Source organism: Montipora capricornis, chromosome 12 (genome assembly GCF_036669925.1).
Source record: "Montipora capricornis isolate CH-2021 chromosome 12, ASM3666992v2, whole genome shotgun sequence".
Classification (NCBI taxonomy): Eukaryota; Metazoa; Cnidaria; class Anthozoa; order Scleractinia; family Acroporidae; genus Montipora; species Montipora capricornis.
The window spans coordinates 21,607,212-21,629,711 of NC_090894.1; the positions used below are offsets into that span (position 1 = coordinate 21,607,212).

Genomic DNA, 22,500 nt, shown 5'->3' on the forward strand with positions numbered 1-22,500 from the left:
ACTGGAATCTCTCTGACATCGATGGGCTGACTTCCGGTGGGCTGTATGAATGAACCCGTTGAAATGCGTTGGGGGTACATGGACTTATATCAGTCGGATTCTTAAGCGTCTGCGATTGCGCGGGCAAAGGTCCCGGATATAAGAACGATGGAGGCTTCGAAATGGGGGAGAAGGCTGATTTTGAGTTCCTGTCGCAGCCAACCAGTGAACCCGATCCAAAAGCTCTGAGAGACAGCGGAAATGGAAAAGATCTTGTGTTGTCCTCTGGAAGAAGTGATTCAATCGCTTTGACGACGTCTTCTTCACATGTACCCAGGATAAGCTCAAGTATAGCTTTACTCTGGTGGGGAAATATTCGTTGAAGCAGCTCAAGAGACGACCTGAAAGCCTCGGTTTCCTTTCTCGGAAGGGAGAGGCGGGACACCTTCGGTCGTTCGTACCCAGGCTCCCTTTCTGGTTCATCGTCGCTCGACCTCTTGCGGACCGTTTCTTCGTCGTCTGAATTTCTTTTTTCATCCAAGCTGATGGTGGGACTAACAGGCTCCTCTTTAATTTTGATGTCAAGTTGTTCCTGGGTTTGACTTTGATCATTCTGTTCAGTTTCCTTTTCGGGCTCTTTCTCGGTTTCTAAATGAAAAAAAAGGAAGGAAGCCATTACTATGACGGAGGACCGCGCAGTAAATGCTGTAAAGGGACAAGTTGCACGAAACATTTCACAGTGTAACAGCGCCTTAACTTAGACAGACTCTTTGTGTTGGCACAGTTTAATCTCCGGAGCTAACGAGTCAGCGGTTTGCGATAAGTGTCACTGAAACATGCGGGTTGTCATGGCATAAGTGCTAACCCTGCTGTAGTCTGTTCCAGACTCCCAGATAGTCGGGAAAACGAAAACAACTGCGTATGAAAAACGAGTGGGAACTTGGGTGGCCTCGATCCAAGCCCCCACACGTTTTTCATACGCAGTTGTTTTCGTTTTCCCGACTATCTGGGATCCTGGAACAGAGGCAACCCTGGCATGATTTGATGGGGAAAAATTTTCTTCATTGGTGCTTAAACCTAGGAGGGGACTTATGTCCTATTGTTTTTGCACCAGTACTGTTTGTACAAATCCTTAAAATAAAATAATAATAAAATCTTGATTTGATGGCGAAGCTCTATCTTTGTGATCAATTTATCTACCGAACAAATTGCGTGAAATCATGGCTTTAAAAAAACCTTTATTCTCACAATCACCTGTCGACATTGCAGTGTTTTCTGCTTTGAACAATGGTCGAGATTTTCTTTAACGCGGGGTTAAAAAATAGGGAAATTTCCAAGATGAAGGAAGCAATTTTCATTAAGCTGTGAAAAATAATGGTGAGTGAGTATTGAAAAGGTTGGCAAAGAAGACGCGTTTTGAGAGGCGTGTTTGCTGCCTAGCAACAAGTATTTTCTAAAAAGAAATTCGACAAGAATACTAAAGAACTTCTTTGCAAAACTGAATTGCAAAATAAAATTGTTTTACCAGGAAATTCGCATCTAAGCAACTTTCCTTGTAATAAGAAAGTGTTTCCTTTACTATTCACAGTACCAAATTAAAGGTTTCTTTTTTTTTTTTCACATTCGCCAATTGTAGTTGCTTAGTTGACCCCTGAAGGCTGTTAAATTCATCAGGAATGATTGATTCCTTGAAATAGCGAGCGTGGTTGACTGAGGAAATTTGAAATCCCAAACTGATATAATATGTAGAAATGTAGATAATTTTGAGTACCGTTCAGTTCTTCTCAGAGCGTTTATTTGAAATCGCTTTTGAGTTTTGTGTTAAAAGTTTGACTTCATTAGTTTCATACATGTGTCCCGTTTACTCACAATAATCAGTTTCTCTAAAGAAGAATACGACTCGTTCAAGATAAATGAAGCTCGATGAACTGAGTCCTACTTACTTTTGATAACGCTCTATTTTTTTTAGTTTTGGCTCAGTCCATTCAGCAAGACTACCTGTTCAAAACCCCGTTCGTTTTTTGCACTAAAACTCCTGTTTTATTTTTCCGAAAGTCAGTGGTCTGTCTTTTCACAGACATTTCCATCGGAAAGCAAATTGATTTAAGTAAAGCTCTTAATACTATTTGCATCATTGCGGACGAAAAGCAGCATTAAGTTAATGTTTATATCAAAAATAGGTTTAAAATGAACATGCAATTTCTTCAAGTAGCTGATGAAAAGGGAGAGAGAATTGATAAAGAGAGTTTGTAAAAGAAACGAATTTGTTTAAACCATTACATTTGAGCGCCGACTTTTCTGTCAGAAAAGGCATTCATAAATGCCAGAAAATTCCATTGAATTAAAGCTCTTTTATTCTTGAAAAGAAAACGTTTTTTGTTCGACTTTGGGACAATGGCCGGCTTAGAAATGTCGGCTTCTGTCTTAATGTTTTTTTCTACGGGAACTGTTCGATGAAAAACGCTCAAATACTGGACGCGCCGGATTAGCAGAAACGTTTTAAACAGTTTCCAAGTTCAATTGCTATGAAGTGCATCACCCCCACTGTCAAGTAGAAGGATTAATTACGTGTTCTGTTTGTTGAACGCTGCGTATTCAACTCATTAATATTAAATAGAAGCGCTGTCCACGGAAATTGCAAGAATAACTTTCTGTCAGTTTCCATTCCGCGCGAAGCTAAAAAATTAACCTTGTCACAATTTAGTCAAGGGATTGTTGAGCCTTGTGTAAACTTACCGCCAAAAGTTTCCGAGATGAAACGCTTTTATGTTTGCATTGGCGGTGAATAATTGACAAGTTAAGAAAAGGCAAACATTCAGCAATTTGCTACATTTTATAATTTGTACCAGTCGAACAGGAATCTCCACAAATATTCGGAAGTTTTATTTTCAAATGGCGAATTCCTAATGCGTTCAGCTGTTGTTCGTGTTTGGAGGTAATTTTTGGCGTGAAAGAGAAGATTAGAGATGCACTCACCTTGTGCGTCTGTGTGGTATTGTAACAAGGGTTGCGTCTCTTCCGAGTATGATCGTTGAACACTCTTCAGATGCGGGACGTTTGCAACGTGGGGGGCAACACATGGCGGTGTTTTCTTCTCCATCTGCACTTTCATACTTTCCTCTTGTGTTTGTTGTCTGCGAAGCGCGACTTGTGCGGCCATCACACGCTGTCTCTCGGCAATTAAAGTACACTGCGCACAGTTGCAATCCCTCCATCGACAGTATCGCTTGTGGCCTTTGAGCCACGAGACCACTCCGTGGTTGCGGCACCTTGCGCATTTCGGCATGCGGGGCGGTTTCCTCTCGGAGAAAGACGTTTGGATCATAAACGATGTGTCCGCCATGACTGGTCAAAGCTGTACTTGAAAGACTCTCGAAATAAAGGGGCGTTTGTCGCCCTGAACTCTCGAATATGAAGTGCGATGTCCTTTGGGCGCGACAACCTGCGAGTGACAGGTCGCTTTTGTTTAAATTGATTTTTTTTCTACATTCATGACTTTCAAACTCTTTTGTTTGGACGCAAGTTGATTGGTCCAGTGTCCAAATAGTTTCTGTGTGTTCCGTCAGCTTTCTAAAGTCGTGTAAACAACAAAGTCCAGCTTGTGTTTAAGAGACAGCTAAATTAATTTTTGAAGTCTCAGAGGAATATTTAATTGAATAAGTGGCACAGCAGATCATCGAACTTTGTGATCGAAAAGGTAATAACGCAGTAAAATCTCTTGTCCTTTAACTTTTTCTCCTTTTCAATTGCATACTCGACGTCTTTAAGCAACAAAAACGCGATACGATTTGCGTCAAAGGACGATATTGTTATTTTACTATGTAAGCCGCGACGAATAAATTCATATAGCTACAGTGTTACATTTAGCTTTTTGCCCGATCCAGAATGACAGCACAATAGCATCACATACTTCAACTATTGTTTCTTTAGCTAATTGCCAAACAATGAATTATTCAAAAACTGCAAACAAAGCTTCACTTACTGGAAAACCGAGAATCTAATTGTTTGCAGATACAATGGCCAAAATCAATTTGACATTTCTCCATGGAATTCACAATATTGTGGGCACATTGCCTCTTGGTTGCTCATGCACGAAATACGGCGCGGCTTCAGCGCTGAGATAACACGAATCCAGTTCGTGAATTGGAATGCAATGCTGGGATATTATTAAAGAGTTTCGAAGACGAACATCTGAAGATAACAAGTTCAGTAAAGAGAACGCTTTCTTAGGTCTATTAGATCACGCCCCTTAGTTACCGACGAATACTTTTGATTTACAAAGCTGTTGAATTTGCATGATATTTTCAAAATGACTGCAGGCTTAAAGTGTTTTGCGTTTTTGTCGACAAACGTCTTCTTATTTTGGTATTAACGAAAAGTGCGTTTTCATGTTAATTCCAGCTGTGTGCTGTACAATGTTGCGGGTAACGATTCGTTAATTTTGAAATACCCTCTCTCTGCATCTACAGATAAATACTTGTTCTATTGTTTCATTTCCTTACTTAAAATCCAGGTAAGATTATTGTGGGAAATAATTGTTGTCACGAGTTAGGAAAAAACGTCGTTGAGTTGAAACCCCTCAGATTAAAGATTCGCCTACGAAGGATAGCAATGCCTAGTTTTTTTCCCTCGTCATACAAACCTTTTTTTTTTAAATCTCCTCTAGGAGATTGATGCGTAAAGCCTCTTGAAAGGGATTGCTTCCGAAAATGCTTTAGTGTTGAAAGTATACTTCAACGAAAATAGCCTGGCTTTCAATCATCAACACAACTTCGGAAATTAAGTTAAAGCAAACGAACGTATTCATAATCTAGTTCGTTGCACCATTTTGACAATTTTCTTTAAAAAGACTTGAAGAAAACCTTAATCCTCGAAACAAGCTTTTAATCTCCGATAAGAATGGATTTCGTTTGCTTATACGATTTAAAAATGGTTCTTGTATTTAGGGTATTAACTTGTCCTTGTTGCACAAGCAGTCTTCAAGCCTTTAATATCGTTAAGTACTTAATGTGTCTTTTTAAGTGACGAGAATCTTTGAAATGTATGTTTCTCCAGTGATAAAGAGATATTTCCAGTAATCCTTAAAGGTAATCTTTTTTTAGTTGAAGGACGGTACAACATGGCACATAAAATCATTTTACTTATCATTCAGTAACGAGGTCAACGACAACCTCCGTGTTCTCCACTAGAAGCCAAATAGGAAGGTTAGCACTTTTTCCCATCGTTCAAAATAACCTAGGGCCGTTGGAAGATTACACGATGTGAAATTCCATCGATGCGTAAAACCAGAGGCAGGCTGCCTCTGCCTTTGCGCGAAAGGTTGAAATGTCAGTTTGAGCAAAGGAAACAAGTATTGGAGCGACTACAGAATTCAGGGCCACAAAGGACCAGCGCATGTAAATCTTAGTTGGAAGCTTTCAGTTGTAGAAAGAGACAGGCAACAATAGAAGCTTTTGTTATTCAATGATATGCAAATAAGTGGCCCTGTATTCTATAGTTTAGCCCAAGTGGAAAGTTATCAGAATGTGCGAGTCGAGTTTATTCAGAATTACATTCAAATTAATCCATGCTCAGGTAATGGGGCATTTTAAATCCTTGTCTTGGAAAAACTATGAAGGTGGAATGGCGCTTCATTGATAAGAAAATGCTTCAGTTCCCTCTAGGCCAGGGTATCTTGCGCTTTGGAAGTCACTTTCCTTTTGGTGGTTTCAAAGAATATCAGAGATTTCTGTCGCCAGTTGTTTGTTCTCTATGTGCTTTCTTGCGCTTCTCTGAGTCTTCTTTGATGCTCGATCATCTCTAAAGAAAATGGAGGTGCACGGAATTGGTAAATTCGCAGTTATTTGTTTAGGAACCTTGCCTTTAGGTAAAGGGAAGACGGCCTTGTTTCATTACCAATTTTACTGCCGTTATCAAAAGATAAAAACTGCTTCTCATTCACAGATAGACGCCATGCATGTTGGGGGACCCGGTAGCTTTCCAGACGCGGTCTGTGATTGGAGAACGTAAAATAGGCTTTAATCACACGGCGGCCATTTTGAGTCCAGAGGGATTGAAAAGTTTTGTTTTTGCCCACCGAAACTCGTTCTCAAACATTTCAAGTCGAGGCTCGGGGTACGAAATCCATTGTCTATGGCCAATCTGGCCGCCGCGCAATTAAGGCCCATAGATGATACAACTGACAGAAACAATGCACCCTGATAACAAAAGAAGCTACACGTCATAGGGATCAATCATTCTCGTCACCAGAGCCTTGGATCGACCCAAGGCTCTTGGAAACTCTATGTGGGAGAACATGCGCCGTAGGGTTCTCATAGCCGAAAATTGGCTATTTGAACCTTACGGCGCCTGCTCACTCCACGTGCTAACATGAATGCACCAATTAGAGCCGCTTTTGATTGTTCTTCACGAAAACCAATGAGAAGACACTTTGTTTCAGGGTTCCCCAGAGCTCTTCTCTCCCTCAGTCAAGAGAAGAGCTGTGGGGTTGAGATTGAGGGACCAATGAAAATAGCAGCCTCGTTCCCAGGGTCTTCTCTCTTCCAGTTCCTCCGTCGAGGAGGAAGAGAGAGGACCCTGGGAACAATGGTGAACACATTTAAACGACCAATGTCTGTAAACAGATATCTTTCCTACAAGCCCAACCACCACATTGTTTTAACATTGTAGCATTACCAGGACTGGCCATATGTGATAACCGAAAGCAATAACAGTGTAAGGATGTGCGGCCGGGACAGGTCAGGCAAAAGCGGGCGGCAACAAAAAAGCCGAACCGAAGTTCCGACAAACTACCATCCATTTGTTTTGTTAGTCTAGTCTTAAAACATGTTTTTATGATAAACGCAAAGCAAAATGATTGTATATTTTGGCGACTGAAAAGATACAGAGAAAGAATTCCCGAAAAGTTTCCGAGGGGACCCGGTAGACCTCCTCGAACAGCAAACCATATTCCAGCAGAGTTGAAGGAACATTTTCTGCTTCATTCGAACCCTAGGTTGTGGAAAAATACTCGGCACTAAACAATGATGGTTACTCCATGAAAGCTGTTAAGGACTTGCTAGGGAGCACAGATATTGATTGAAGTCGCCGAGTTAAACAAGACGCGGACGCAAAACTTGTTTCGAGCCCAACCCTTTTAAATTTCCCGGGTAATATCGGTTGCCTGAAAGGATTAGATTTTTGTTTTTCTGGCCGCCACATGAAAAACAAAATGAACTGAATAGAGAAGTGCATCAACTCTGGAGATCAGCGAAGTGTCAGCCTAGCTCGAGGATCTCTTAACTTACCACCGCAAACCTTATCCCTGACTATAACAATTCCCTTCTTGAGCTCCTTGAATGTCCTCACTGAAATGAGGTTGTCGGTGGTTGACGCCATGGTCAGCAGTTCCTCGATGTTAACTTCTTCGCCGATTCCCACCACCACAATGGTCACGTGGTTTCTCTTAAGCGCCATGGATGCGCGCGCAACAGCGAGAAGACTCTCTGAACTTCCTTGGGTCATAGCAACCAGAATTTTCGGCACAGCGAGGCGTGAACCACCTTTGGCCGAAAATAGATCCGTTCGAGCTAACTGAAGACCGCGTTCTGTTTTGTGGTCACTTCCTTCGGCCAGGATCACGTTATCAATCATCTCTTTTAAACGTATGGCATTGTCTGCACTATCCTGAAAGTCAAATATCACACTGGCTTCGGTGGAGAAGCGAATCAATCCAACACGCGTACCATTATTGGAAATTTCATAGTTTTCAATCACGGACCACACAAAATTCTTTACTTCTTGGAAGTCTTCTCCACTGGCTCCAGATGAATCGACAAGAAAAGCGATCTCTGCCTCGCCCAGACATACTAAAAAATAAATAAACAAAGGAAGTTAAGTATCGCGCTGATTTTTCAATTTTCCTTTCGCCCATCGTAAGGGCTCATTTCCCATATTTCCCATCAAACCTTCAGTGTTCTTAATCAAAGATAATCGTCAAATAAGAGCAAGTTAATAATTAAAGAAGTCGCGGCCGCGGTCGCGAAAGAGAGGAAAGGGAGTACAAAAGAGAGAGCCCAGGTACAATGTTGCAATTCGTGACTCTCATTGAGCTCTTACCTCTTGATTTACAAGCAAAAGGTGTCGCTATAACGCATCGTTCATCGCTCCATTTACCCCAATTAGGATCAGCATTTATGGCTACACAATGTTCTTTTCTCCTCCTATTGTCAACTGTCGATGGCTGGCCCACTGCCCACCTATAGTATGCAAAGAGGTAGTCGTAGCAAACATAGATAGACGAACGAGATAGGCGCACTTTGCATGTTCTCCAGATTTTCAGTTGCGCTTAGAAACGATGGCAGGTTTTACTGTGCATGTTTGCTCGCGCCCGACGCCAATGGCATTTTTACCCGCGCATAGTCAGCACCCGTTTCGTTTTTTTTCCACACGTGTCACTTGGGGCTATTTTCGGGCGCTTATCATTTGCACTGATGGCCTGGGTTGCACGCTTGCCGTCAAACTTTTGACTTGTTCACTTGAAAATCAACATTTGCAAGTTTCCCTTAGTCAATTGGTCTTTCTCTCGGATGGACTGGTCCTGGTATGGAATGAATTCGAAACTGGCCTATTATAACGAAGGATTACGAAAATCAAATTAACAAAATTGCAAGCTTTTAAGGAGTGTTAAACTTTTTCATTTCTTTTCATTCTGTTGCTTACCTTGTATAGTTTACAGCTGGGTTGGTACTGTCATCCGACCATCGAAAGGTTCCTTCATCTTTAATATCTGATGCTCCTATCCAAAATTTTGAAAATCCGACCACCCAGCGGATCTGTCGTATTCTTTCGGTGACCCATCGGTTTTCCTTCGGGTGTCGAAGGCTTAATAGATGACCTCCCTCGACTGCTTTACAATATATCTCGGCCTCTGTCCAACTCAAACCATCCAGTTGTAAGGGAATAAATTTGTAAACGTGCTGTTCCCATTCCCAACCTTACAAAATGAGACAATAGCAAATCGCTCAATCAATTGAGTTAGAAAGTGACAGCATGATCGCAGCAATGTTAAAATCGCAAAACATACGTGGAATTCGAGTGGGAAATATTGGGGAGAATAATTCGATCTACTCTGACAATTGTCATTATCTGTTCAACTCGCAAATGATGTCAGATCAGACCAAGACAGTCCAGAGATCCTTGCACCGCGAAATTAAATAAGCGTCACAAAGTGTCCCCTTATCCTTAAAATTCAGTAGAGCGACTTTCGTATGACCTTGAAAAAGTATTCGCAATTTGCTTCACGGACCAATGTTTGGCAAGATTAAAACGTCTCTTTAGTAGTAAACAGTTCGATTGTCCAATCACATTACTGCATTTCAAATGACGTGAAAGCGAAACTTTCCAGAAAGTTCCATGGAGAGATGACGTTGTTTGCCTTCGCTTTCGCTAAGCCAATGAAAATTTGCGCTCGTTTGTTTTTGTTCGATAAGTCAATTATATGTTTTGTATTTTTGTTGACGTTCTGTTTTTACGTTTATTTTTCAAGTCATATGAAAGTCGCTTTGTTAGGGAGCTGAAGCAACGATGACGCGACGGCAATGAGAACGTCATCTCAAAATATAAATTCACGTAGTTGTAATCACTTTGTGACTATTTCAACCATTTTAACAAGACATGGGTGTGGTAGTTCCTCAAAAGCCTGAGTGGCACTGGTCGGAACGGCGCTTAATTTAGGGAGAAAATGAAAATGTATCCTCAAGTGCAGACTGTCGTCATAAAATCTCAAATTTGGCTATTTGCAGACGACGGCAAAGAAGTGGACAAAATTGAAAAAACGCACGTGCAGGGCGTGCAAAGCTATTGTTTTTGCCCACTAAATATGCAAATTTGTGACGTTCTCGTTGCAGTCGCCGTTGTCGCTGCTTAAGCTCCCTATAGGTGGTTTGCAACCAATCTGTAGAGACACAGAGAACAATGCTGTAATGTACAATTGCTGGTGGACGAACAAAAAGGAGCTAATGACAGATCTTTTGTTTTCGTCCACCAACATAGCGGCGGTGACGTAACGTGAAAACCACCTATTCCCTCTAGTTTACTATTACCACACACTGATCGATCTTTGCCTTCATAAACGTAAATTGAATTGGAAAGGCAACTTACTGTATCCAAACCTCTTCTCCGTAAGCCTTCTGGATGGTCCTGCAAAACATAAAACCGTTATCAGTAACAGGAAGACTGATTCGTGCAATACTACCAAATAGCCCTTTTTACGGTAATCTAGTGTGTATGTGAGGCAATTTCGGGCTATTTTGTAGGTTTAACCCGAAATTACCTCGCATCCAAGTTAGATTACATTGTAATGCAAATGAGAAAAACTAACCGTGAAAAGGGCTATTGCGCCAACGCACTCAGTCAAGTAATAACAGTAATAATAATAATAAACTATTTTGTTGCAGCATATCTACAAAGCAGCTTTACATCTGCCATGCTAACTAATTACATCTACTAAAAAAACTGTGGTAAGTACTTTAATATTATTAATAATGTAAATTATGCGGAAAAACTAAACATACGATAAAAGCCCGAAAGAGACGTTCAGGCTTAAATTAGGCGCGTACTAGCCCTGGTACTAACGATTTAAAAGCATTCCTTCTTTAAAATGCTAACATCGGGGGATGATCTTACATGTTATTAAATAGATGTTCCACCGCGTCCTGATATGTACCCCTCAGTAAAGAAATCTCAACTTAAGATAGCATTGCTAAAAACGTAGTGTACGTTTGGGGATTGTGCCTAGGCAGCTGCAAATATCTCCGGCCAAGTTTCACCAAAAAGAGAACTGAACGAGTAAAAGGGTCATCGACCTGTGCCTCTGCTTAAAGGCTGATAACCAGCACCTGCGCAAAACACACCAAACATGAGTTTTAATTAGGTTAAGAGCGGCAACGACGACGGCGACCGAGTAAAAACTTCATGGCGATTGTTTTTCGAGGGTAAATGAATATTATGTTGAAGGTCGATTGTTCTTACCGTCCGCTTTACAAATGTATCCGTATGCCTCGTAACAGTCCTCCACATACCATATTGATCTGTGTCCTTCAAACTCTAAACTCACGCAGTACTCGTAAGTCGCGTGCTGATCCGGTCTTTTGGGATACCCCGGGGCCCAAGGAGCAACGTTGTACCGGAGGGGTTGCCCATCCACAAAATCCCAGACGTCGTGAATTTTGCGGTCACTCCCTCCGATCCATAGTTTCACCTTTAAACCTGCGTCCTGTACGATCTGCTTAATGACACCATCGACCCATGAGATCTCGCTAGGTGTAACAAGACTTGTCAGGTGACCGCCTTCCGACGTTTGGCAAAGCGACTCCGCTTCGTTCCAGGTGCGCTTGTCGTCTTCCGGAAAGACAACCTTGTAGACGTAATTGTTGTGTTCATAAACTGTTAAAAGCATTGAGAGAGAAATGTTATTGCCGAGGCAAAAGTACTGTTTGTGAAAGCAAACTACTCTTGAAAAATCTTTCGAAAATACATCTATGACTCGGTTGACGTAAAACTCCGGTCAAACGGTAAAATTTAACGTCATCAAACACGGGAAAAGTTTGGTCCCCAAACATTTCACGTTTGAAACTTTTCCCGTGTTCGATGACTTGGCCAAACGCTACCAAACAAGCCAAAAAACACGCTCCCAACAGCTGAGTTCCAAAAGGATCTCTGGCATCTTTCGTGCGGTGGGAAGGAACAACGTTCCCTCCCACCGCCCGTCCCAAGCCTCCTCCATCTTTTGCTGCGTTTACCAACTGCACGCCTGGAGATCAGGGCCCAGTTCCTCAAAAGCCGATTAACGCTAATCTAAGATTAAAAATTAACCAAGCAGTTTATTTCTCTACTCCCAAATGCTGTTCAACGCAGATTTTCGGCAGAACTTTACACGAGAAGACGTCAATCTTGAAAAACAAAAATAAGCAAAAGAAACTTTCACCGAAAAGTTGAAAACGTGGAACAAAAGTTTACGCTAATCCTGGATTAAGTTAATCGGCTTTCGAGGAACCGGGTCCAGGCTAGCATCTTGGACGCGTATGACAAAAATCTGCATCGTAATACGTATTCGCGCGCCAAACATGGAAGCCGGCCAAACGAACCGACTTCCGCACATCAAACACGAGAACAATAGCGATGTTTCATGCTGTTTGATCGGATGTTTGATGGATTTCAATTTTTACCAAACACGATCAAACAGCATCAAACAAGGTGGCCAAGGTCACCAAACCCGCGGCATTTTACGTTTGACCTGGACTTAAGTGGGGAACATATCGATGACGTCATTTCCCGCCTTTACAGTGTTGTATGTTTGGCAAAGACTCGCTTTCATGTTTTCCCGCGCTTTGTTAGGGCAAAACTAACTATAAGACATGTTTTAAGTAAGATGTCATTGTTATTTTCTTGCAGTAAAATGTAATATTTTACTCTTCGAAAATTGTTATCTTCCAACCTCATTGTAACAGCCTGTAAGCATATGTAATGGAAAAGGATGGAGTGTGAAATGATCCAGCGCAGCGCCCATGCAAGGTCAAGGTGAGGCGTTCTGGATTAAAGTAGAACAAATTAAGGCCTCCTTTTCACTCATTCGTTCAATTAATTGATTAGCGGTTTAATTGTTTTTAAATAGTGACTGAACAAGGGAGTCATTCACGCCCCGGGAAACTTCTCGAGGATAGTACATGTATTGTTTCAGTCAGACAGGCAACTTATGTGGGTAATTGAACTAGTGCACGTTTACGGCAAAGGAAGCTCAAGACAGCTGTTAGGCTTGACAAAAAGCCGCTGTTTGTGGAAATCGAGCCTAGACAGCTGTGGACGAAGGAAACTTGTCTGTGGGTCCACAAAAAAGCAATGGAAAAAAACAAGGTCAATATTCAGCTATATGTGGCGAAAAACCTTGGTCAATAGAAGATTTATCAAACAACGACATTGCAAAGATCTTTTCCCTGGCAGAACGTACAAGATACAGGAGCACCCAACGAGAATATAGTTCAAAACCACTTAAACATAACATTTTTAAACGTATTTTCTTATTTAAAGAGCCACCTTGCCCTCCTATGGAGCCAGCTGTGCAATAAAAGGGGTTGTCAGAGTGCTACCGGAAATTCATGACAAATGAAGAATTTAATCTCGCTTTCGTTATGTCATTAACTGATTCGACTTTGTTGTATAACCTCGATTCTTTACTTGAATATTTTGCTGTTCTCGAAACTTGCGTAAGGTTCCGTTCAGAGAAAATTTTAACTTTGGGGTCTGTCGATATAAAATGTCTTATTTATGCATGGATGGCATGGCCTCAGTCTTTTACTTAAAGATATTCGATACCTTTTGCTCAATTTTTGTGGCTCCCAGAGTCAATAAGGGTTAAACAATTTTCTGAGGAGAGAATTACGGCTAAGTAGAGATAATGGTTTATCGCAGTGACGTAAATGATTTTGCGTCGAGAACCCTTACACAGAACAGGTGGTCACGAAACTTGATCTTTTTTTAAAGACGGGGCAATTCCACTGCCATTACTGCTCTAATGGATTTTTGATTCAGCGCCAACTAATTGAGCGTTTTCAAACGGCAGGATACAAGAGAAATGCGCAGTAAGATTGTTTCAATGAAGCGTATTTGGTTACCAATAAGCTTATGTTGACACACCAGATCCGATTTTTGTTTTTTGTTTTTGGTAAAATGGATTTTCTGTGGGCGAAGACCCCCGGCCGATTTGAGTGAACTTAAGGCCCCAGTTACATGAAGGAGAGGACGGAACAAATTTCCTTTCATAAAGGTTTGTCATGAATGAACCGACATGAGAGAAAACATGACAAAAGCAAACGGCACTCTTTTAGACTTATCATACCTACCATATCCCGGAGGACTCTGTGTTGAGGGAGAAATAAGCCCGAGCAAACATAGAGGTAACACTCCGAGACAGGCGAGAAACATCTTGTTGGAAAGAAATCTCTCACGTTCGGTTTGGAAGGACCCGTGACCGGAAGTACGTACAAGAAATTAACAAGTCTGGAATTTAACAGACAATCGTGTTTATCAATTCCTCAAAGTAATACGAGAGGCCTAACTATGCTTAGACCTTGGCTTGGGTTAATTAAGAAAGACGACTGTCTCACAGCGCCCAAAAAATGTACCTATCCAATAACTGATCATTTACTAAGCCTGGTTTTCACTAGCGCAATCATAAACGCAAGCGCAAGAGATTCGTTTCAAGTGAAAACGAACCATAACGCAAAAACGAGCACACGACGCAGATTGTTCCATGTTGTCTCTTGCAACGCGGCTCTGCGAGTGGAATCTGGAACGGGTCATTCATTGGACGAACATCACATCTTGCATTGTGCTTGCGTTACGTCCCATTGTCACACAACCCAAGCTAACGAAGGCATAAGCGCAGACAAAATTATGATCCTTGTTCTTGTGCTTATGCTTGCGTCAGGCCCGTGCTCTTATCATATGGCCCGTACGGCCCCGCGCGGGCTTTCATTGTAAAACTATTGAGAAAATCCCCATATGAGGGCCGTACGCATTAGCGCGAGCAGGGCCGGAAAAAGCCGTACGACCCAGCTAGCAACACTTACTGCTCCGTGTGATGCGATTTTAGACGATTTCGTCGCTTTAAACATCCAAGTTATTTACAGCTAGAAAGTCAAATGCAAACAACATATCAGTTAAATTTTATATGCAAATTTTTGTTACTTCTTTTGTCCAAACTTCATCTTTTGAGTGCTCATGAATAGTTGTAAGAGCCCATATGATAAAATGCATATTTTCCAGTCCGGCCCTTCCACTCAGTCAATAAGTATATATTGTGCTTGCGCTTGCATCGCTAGTGAAAACAAGGCTTGAAGGATTTTGAACAGCAGGTTATCAGATTGCTGCTTCGTTTTCGGAAATGCCAAATCGTGATCCGCTGAAACGAAACCATACAAACGAAATAGGCACACTCTAGGAGCCTTTGCACAAAACCTCAACCAGGGAAAGTGATTAACATCATTTGTGAGTCGGCTGTAATCGCAAGCTATGTTATCATTTTCGAATTCTCACGGCTGGACTGGCTCTAGCATGAAATAGAGGCTAATGCGGGCAAATTTTTTCAAATGCAAATTAATTTGCCTGCATTAGTCTCCATTTCATGCTAGATCCAGTCAAACCGTTAGAATACGAAAGTGGCCTATTGTATGTTCTCTTTTGTTTTGCCCGGAAAACACTTGGCCGCTGACCACGTGGGTGAAAACCAAATTATTGTTGAAGTGTCAGCGGTCTTCTCACCCCAACCCTCTAACGGATCATCAAATAACTCATTTGTGTGGTGGTGCACTTCAAGTGCACTGCACACTGTTTTTCTTAAGAGTAAGTGAGTGAGTGCAAGTCCTTGGCCGCAAATAGGTCCGCAGCGCGTGCATAAATCACGAAAAGAAACAGGTCCGTTGGAAGCGTTCTTCAATTTCAACAAATGAGCCCCAAAATCGGCGAGAATTTGTGACGCTGATGAATAATGAAGCAGCTTCTATTTCCAAAACGATGGAATTATCTGGTGATAAAAAAAACTCGTCTAGGAGAGTGAATTTTTGACTTTGCAGAAACAATGGTCAACCTTAAGAGTTGGACGACTGTGATCTTTGTGTTGAATTCGCAAATTTCTTGTCGAACTTTATAACACTTGAAAAAAACTAACTAACGGAAACACAAACCCGGTGTCTTGCCGTCATTTTGTCACAGATGCATCCTTTGTTTCGTGAGTTGTTAGTAACTCGCAAGGTAACTTGATCTTAGCCGGCCGCTAAAATGCAAAAATCTCGCAAAATGTTTTTTACTTATGGTAGCTTTTTATATTCGCGACGAAAGTTTTCAGTCCTAAGTTTCTGACAGCAAGTCGTATATTTTTAGGTCTCCCATCCAGATACTAACCCTGCCGGATAAGGCGTGACTTCAGTGAACCTTTGTCGTGGAAAGCTGTCAGACGCTCAGAGTGCACGCTAAACTTGCTTTAAAAAAGAAGTTGAAGCGAACTTCATGTCAGCCTCGAAGCCAATGTTTCTAGATTCCCTTTTATTTTCTTCAATCTTTCTGCGTCTAGTATGTTAATAGTAACTACATGTCTTTTCAGGGGGCTATTTACCCAAGACATACTGATTTACGATACCAAAACAATATCTTGTACTGTTTGGGCTTCATATATATCACGCAAAGACAACTTGAATCTCCTGGAAAACAAAACGCAGCTCAGTTGACAGTTATGGAATAACGCACGGTGTCGAGTTACTGGACTACCACACGTACGCAATGCGTGCCTATTTATCTCCATTCTTGCCCTGCATGCCGAAGGTAAGATGAGCATTTTAGTTTGGAAAACAAGTAAAGAAGAAGCCAGGCCTTTTTTTTTCATAAATCCACGTTTTTATTGATTTCAGGATTTTTCACTGTAGCCGTCTTCAACCCAGGTCTCCTTCAGTAAATGAGTCACCAGCAGGTGTCCGTTGCGTGAATTGAGTCCACAGGCGGGTTTCTTTCACCTTGAATTACTCTCTGGGAACGTGAAATGAGAAGGAACTAAGTCTCGAGTTAAGTATGTTTGCAGCAATATTTTGAGTCAGTTCTCTCCTAGTGGTGCCAATTTTAGACATTTTTTAGGCACACAGCGTTGGTTGGTTTTCACCGAATTCTATGGTCAATTGCATAAGGCGGATATCTCCACCTAACCTCAGGGGGTGTCCGCTTCAAGGAGAGTTGACTATATATATGCAAGTTCTACAGCTGTCCGAGTTCCCACCATGGCATCATTTTTGTTCATTTAAGTCTTAAGCTTAATTACTCTACTAATAGGACATTTGCATGATGACGCCATTTGACTACAAGTACCAGAATCCTTCAGGTTTCGCTTGTCTCATGTTAATTAGAGCTATTGTTATTTTTGCCCCACTGGGAAAACAAAATTTAAATATGAAAAGAAAAATAAACTGAATTGTGGTAGTTGTAGTCAAATGACGCCATCGTGAATATTGCCTATTGGGAGATTGAAGAACAAATCAATTCAGTTATTTCAAACGTGTTTTCCTCGTGATTATAATAAACCTACTGACAGAATACTAACCGCATTCCGCCGGGTGGATAAGGATGTTTGTCTCCCTGTCCGAAACACAGTATTTTGGATGGCTTACCTATAAAAAGGGATAAATAAAAACGGAGGAATGATAATGATTAGTGAGTTGGAACTGGAGAAAGATACTGGCTGCAACTAGAACATAATGTTTCCACTCCTTGAAGTTAGATCAATGCTCCCAGAACCAATAGGCCTAATATGCCTAAATAATAATAATAATAATAATAATAATAATAATAAGAAGAAGAAGAAGAAGAAGAAGAAGAAACTGTAGCAAACACTGCTAAAGAATGCTCAATACACATTTGTGTAGAGCCGTGTATAGAATGACTAAATGAAAATACACAAGATTCCCTGCCACTCTGAGTTTCGAGCGCATGCACTCATCAGGCAGATTTAATGAAGAACGGACTTATTAGCTAGCTATATATACATGTTTACGATGAGTAGAACAATGGGGTTCTGAACAATTAACGCTTATCCTACACAATAGCTATTGTATTGCGCTTGTTTTAGCTCAGCCAGTCTTACACCACACCCCCAGTTCCGCCCTTCTCACCCATTGTAATCAGAACCCCATTGTTCTACTCATCGTAAACATGTATATATAGTTAGCTAATAAGTCTGTTCTTCATTAAATCTGCCAGATGAGTGCATACGCACGAAACTCAGAGTCGCAGGGAATCTTGTGTATTTTCATTTAGTCATTTAATTCTAATAATAATAATAATAATAATAATAATAATAATAATAATAATAATCAATACCACTTTATTCGTTAATCATATACATGCATAAAGGAAAGTGATAAATCAAAGGCAGACCTATCGACCATATCTCCTTTGTCATGTGCTTACTAGAATCAATTCAGTACGCGTTGATTTTTACTGAGGGGTGAGGAGTTGACTTTATTCCCGTGCTAATCTGTCAAATAATGTTTAGAGGAGGGAGCCCTCGAGTTAATCTTTTGGGCTTCCTCGCTGATAATAAACTTTCTCTTTCGGTAAATAATGTTTGTTGAAATATATGGCGGAACACTGAGTAAACTTGAACTTAAAGTTGTCCAGTTTCGAAGTAGCTGGGGTCGTACTGAAGGCCGGTGAATTTGTGAAACGTGTGTCAAATTTGTGAGTTTGCGCAGAGGGGCCAAAAGTCTACGCTTCGTGGAACCAGCCGTAAACCTTGGCACTCACCACTAGGATCGTTCCCTCAGGGTACGAGAATGACACTTAATATGTTAACACAACATTCGTACATTACACATTAAGGCGCCAGAGTGAGCAGCCGTTTTAACGCAGCAAAAATGATGGTTCGCAGAATAATTTGGCAAGGATATTGTCTTTCTCACTTACTTGCACCATTGATTCCCCGGTATTGAACTTCACTTGGAAAGCTAATGTCATTTGTGATGTCTGGAATAGTCACACTGATTTGTTCACCGTTGATGGCGGTAAGACGCACGTGCAGTCGGACGGGAAGCTTACCCAGGCCCGAGCCGACGAAGAAGTTATCGGGCACGCGAGTCAAACAATGATATTTCCCGCGCACCAGAACCTCTATTCCAGCAGTGGGAATTCTACAAGTGAGAAAAAATGTGTGAAAAATACAAAAACTCTCCAGCGTCGCTTTCCTTTCCGAAGGCTAGGCAACTGCAGAGCGCACAGCTGCGCATCTAAATGATAAGAGCAGTAAAAATAATTGGTATTCATAACTGCATTGACAAGACGCAGTGAAACTATTACTTGGTGTTCCTGGCCTGTAGTTTAATATACCAAGGATTGCTGCCTTGAAAGCGCATCTGTATGTTGTCACTGGTCCCTGAAATCGTCGGACAGTTAATGGCGACGAAACTAATCTTCCACCTTCCGTCTCCGGGAACAAAAAGGTCCAATCCATCTGAAAGTAAACCACAGGCGGTGAATACAAATGGCGATCCAACTTAAAAGGGCTGTGTCGCGAAACTGTTCAAAGCATTGAAGTAAGGTTTAAACCTCTATCACTTAATCTTAATCGGAAAATACTTTCTTTATACTAATGCCTTAGATGATAAAATACCTCAGCTTGCTGATTTCATCACTCTTGCAAAAGATAAAATCGCCATAGAAAAATATATCGCAATCATGACGAATAATCCCTCTGCTTTTGTTAAAAAGTCGTCCAATTTCTTAACCTGAGTAATTTTCTTGATATCTTAAGTTAGTCAGTAAGTCAGTTCCCGTAGTTAGTAATTACATTGTATGTCTTGTTTGTCAGAGGAATTCTATTGTAGTATTTTGTGCGTCCCGTAATTAATATTACAGTATTGGTATTGTAAACCGCGTAAATACTTCATTGTAAACAGTGTAAATACCATGTTATAAGTAGTGACTATATTGCAATAACGTTAGTACTCTATTGTAAGTAGTATTAAAATCGTAAATAGTAGTATAGTAGTATTAGTATTGTAAATAGAGCAAGTAGTAAGTAGTGTTAGTAATGTAAGTAGTCCAAGCAAAATAAATTAAAATAGAACAAAAGAAAAATAAAAAAGGTTTCAACAGGAGCTCATGTGGGCTCCTAGTTTGAATAGAAAAGCAAATACAAAAGACAGGGATGGGCAAAATTGAAGAAGACTGAAGTTCATTGTAATTAGGGTTTTTGAAAACTGTTCAGCCTGGCAGTTTCTCACAGTTTATCTCTGTTGTTTATAACTTAAATGTTTGTTCGACAGACATTTTTCTGGGTTAACATCAACTTGCATAACAACAACAACAACAACAACAACAACAACAACTTTATTACATTTTTGCACATATTACCATATAAGGCTGGAACGTTACCAACCATATTACACCCCCCATATCAAGCCCCGACCAACCATATCAAGCCCCGACCAACCATATCAAGCCCCGACCAACCATATCAGGCCCCAGCAAACAGCAGGATTTCTCAGTCATATTTAACACTTTTTGGCCTCCGTACGGTCAGTAAAAGTCACGAACAGTTCGATGATGAACAAAATGAAAATGAATTCTTAATCCCAAAGCGGCTGTGTTTTATTTTTTATCATCATATCAGATATCAGCTCGCAACTTCGCTCGGCGTGACCTCTGCTCCGTAGCTAACGGTTGTCACGTCTGAAGATGCTACATGTGACAAGATGCATATTATTAAATTTCGCTATAGGAAATTGCATTCTGTGGAAACAATACACACAAAATGTAGCTTTTTAACCTTTCGCATTGTTACCGATGAGACTTAAAGTACAGACGACTGCACATTTAATAGTAATACCGATTTAGAGAACGACAGGAGGTAATTACGCAATTCTTTATTATTCCGATTTTGGTGCAATTCGTCATCCATCATGCGTTATTTCTGAGTCACAATTGGCATGTGGGACGCTTATATATATAAAGACGGAGGTCCTAGTCTTTATCTTGCTTAGAAACTCACTGGGACACAAGATTTTATTTTGCGTACTTGTAGTCTGTTTATTGTTGTAGTGGACGGATTTTCAAAAGGCGCTCAACTTCAGTTCAGAACTTCATGATTGACGAATGATCACATTCTTCAGGAAATTTACAACGACTGACCAGTAAATTTAAATGCTGGCCGTGTTATGTAAATGTAGGGTTGCTATGGTGTTTATTACTGCGTTAGATTATGTATAGTTTCTGAACACTATCTGTGATCCTAATTGGTTGCGTTTGGTGAGACTGCAAAGGTGCTCCTTGCAGATGAAACTAAGTTTATCATAAAACAGGGGCACCCAACGTCAATTTCGGAAAATATCTGTTCGGAAGACGATTTGAGATCTACAATTTTCGGAACCGTTGTTGTAAAATTTCTTGCTTGCCCACCTGTCCTAGTATTTTCCATCATAGAAAAAAATGGTATAATCGTCTATTTTAAACGGACTTTTACCCTAAAATGGACAACTAGAATTTTCGGGATCTCTTTTCTGGCTGAAATTTTCGACAAGATAAGTTTTGATCCCTATAATTTTCGAATGACTAGACTTTCAGCTAGGAAATCCGAACAGATGAAAAATTTTGAAGGGATAAAAAATATGCCGATATCTACCTTTTAAATACTATAATACCTTTAACATTCATGTTTAAGTGGTTTTGAACTATATTCTCGTTGGGTGCCCCTGATAAAAGCATAACTTGCCTACGTGGCACGGAAAATCACGACAAACATGTGCGTTGTCCTTTGTCCAACGACACAATGTTTTGGCTCATGTTTCTGCTTGTGAGACCCACAGCGATCCAAAATCCTCTGTGTATAACGTTTGGCTCTGTGAATGAGACACCGGCATCCAATGGGCCACATGAAAAAAAAATCGTGTGCATTATCTGTAGGATGCGATGCAAGGAGACGGGCAGTTTTCCTTTATCTGAGATAAAGATTTATTTCGGCAGGTGGTGTAGTTTACAGATGCTTAAAATCATTTAGATCTTGTGGCGTTGAATTTTGTAAAGAAAACTTTGATCGCGGACGTGCTATCTCCGACATCCAAATAACTGCACGTAATTTGATAATATGGACAGATTCAACAGCTAAGAAAAGAAAGCAAGAGAACCAGTTAACTTTTTGCCTCCAATACAAACATATTCACTCTACTAACCAATGTGACCTTTTCTTCAAATTTATTGGCTACAGCTAATAATATAGAGTTGGCGACAACTTGACAGACAACTACAAGAGGTTTCAGTTTTGCGAAGTGTCGTTGTATTTCAGACGTTCTCATGCAATCAGTGTTCCAATAAATAATGTCGACTATCAATGTAATGGAGGCACAGTTAGCCCTAACGGATAAGCAAAACTTAACGGTCATCATAAAAAAGGTTGTCGGGATGAGAAATGAACCCTGGTCCCTAACCCTTCCTGAGACTAGTGAATGTACTATTGTAGCCTGACATCATGTATATATCGGCAGCGAACGATCAGCTGGAATGGTGAAATCGATTTTATCCAGTACATTTACTAATTTAGTACACACCGATAAAGTCCTGTGCGTAATTGATATAAGTGATTAGAATCTGCATTATATTACGTGCACCAGCCGGTGACAGCTTTGCGAAATAAAGGCATGTTTATTGAGCTTGAACGTATCACGAACTAGTGATTATTCTGTGATCAAACTTCAATCGAAAGTTCCCCATTGTGCTTGCAGCTTTTTATACATTCCTCATTGACCGCGAATGACACCAATGCCTTTCAGATACCTTGAGTCGTAAAAAAATTACATCCATAACTGATGAGATGAACCCCTTAATTTATAAATCCCTTTGCAATGTGGATTGTCCCATGTATGGAGAGTGCATAAAAAATGCTAATTAAAGTTGACTTCCATGGTTACTAATTTTCCTTTCTATTTTTTTTTTTTAACGCAACACCTAAGAGTA

At 40.7% G+C, this 22,500-nt stretch overlaps 3 protein-coding genes and 1 long non-coding RNA gene across 4 annotated transcripts in view; 1 reads left to right on the forward strand and 3 right to left on the reverse strand.

The window, feature by feature from the left end:
* Window positions 1-4,698, reverse strand: part of LOC138027519 (doublesex and mab-3 related transcription factor 3, truncated-like) — a 5,401-nt gene extending 703 nt beyond the window's left edge. Inside the window, exons 1-2 of the mRNA XM_068875073.1 lie at window positions 2,956-4,698; window positions 1-627 (exon numbers count right to left, since the gene is read on the reverse strand). The exon at window positions 1-627 is cut by the window's left edge and continues 703 nt beyond it. Of these exons, the coding sequence (XP_068731174.1) occupies window positions 1-627; window positions 2,956-3,322 (994 nt within the window). The 5' untranslated portion in view covers window positions 3,323-4,698. The remainder of the gene's footprint in view (window positions 628-2,955) is intronic.
* Window positions 4,699-4,842: 144 nt separating this feature from the next.
* Window positions 4,843-14,009, reverse strand: LOC138027516 (macrophage mannose receptor 1-like). Its single transcript, XM_068875070.1, has 7 exons — window positions 13,857-14,009; window positions 10,990-11,403; window positions 10,120-10,158; window positions 8,680-8,953; window positions 8,077-8,216; window positions 7,266-7,826; window positions 4,843-5,778 (listed from the first exon to the last, which is right to left on the reverse strand). Exons 1-7 carry the CDS (start codon window positions 13,936-13,938, stop codon window positions 5,729-5,731), a joined length of 1,560 nt encoding a protein of 519 aa, XP_068731171.1. The 5' UTR covers window positions 13,939-14,009; the 3' UTR covers window positions 4,843-5,728.
* LOC138027522 (uncharacterized) lies at window positions 10,383-16,506 on the forward strand. Its single transcript, XR_011127469.1, has 4 exons — window positions 10,383-10,478; window positions 12,412-12,537; window positions 16,115-16,332; window positions 16,419-16,506. It is a non-coding gene; the product is annotated as an uncharacterized lncRNA (long non-coding RNA).
* Window positions 16,382-22,500, reverse strand: part of LOC138027520 (uncharacterized) — a 14,184-nt gene continuing 8,065 nt past the window's right edge. Inside the window, exons 4-7 of the mRNA XM_068875074.1 lie at window positions 18,850-19,003; window positions 18,460-18,683; window positions 17,099-17,165; window positions 16,382-16,533 (exon numbers count right to left, since the gene is read on the reverse strand). Coding sequence (XP_068731175.1) covers window positions 16,527-16,533; window positions 17,099-17,165; window positions 18,460-18,683; window positions 18,850-19,003 — 452 coding nt within the window. The 3' untranslated portion in view covers window positions 16,382-16,526. The remainder of the gene's footprint in view (window positions 16,534-17,098; window positions 17,166-18,459; window positions 18,684-18,849; window positions 19,004-22,500) is intronic.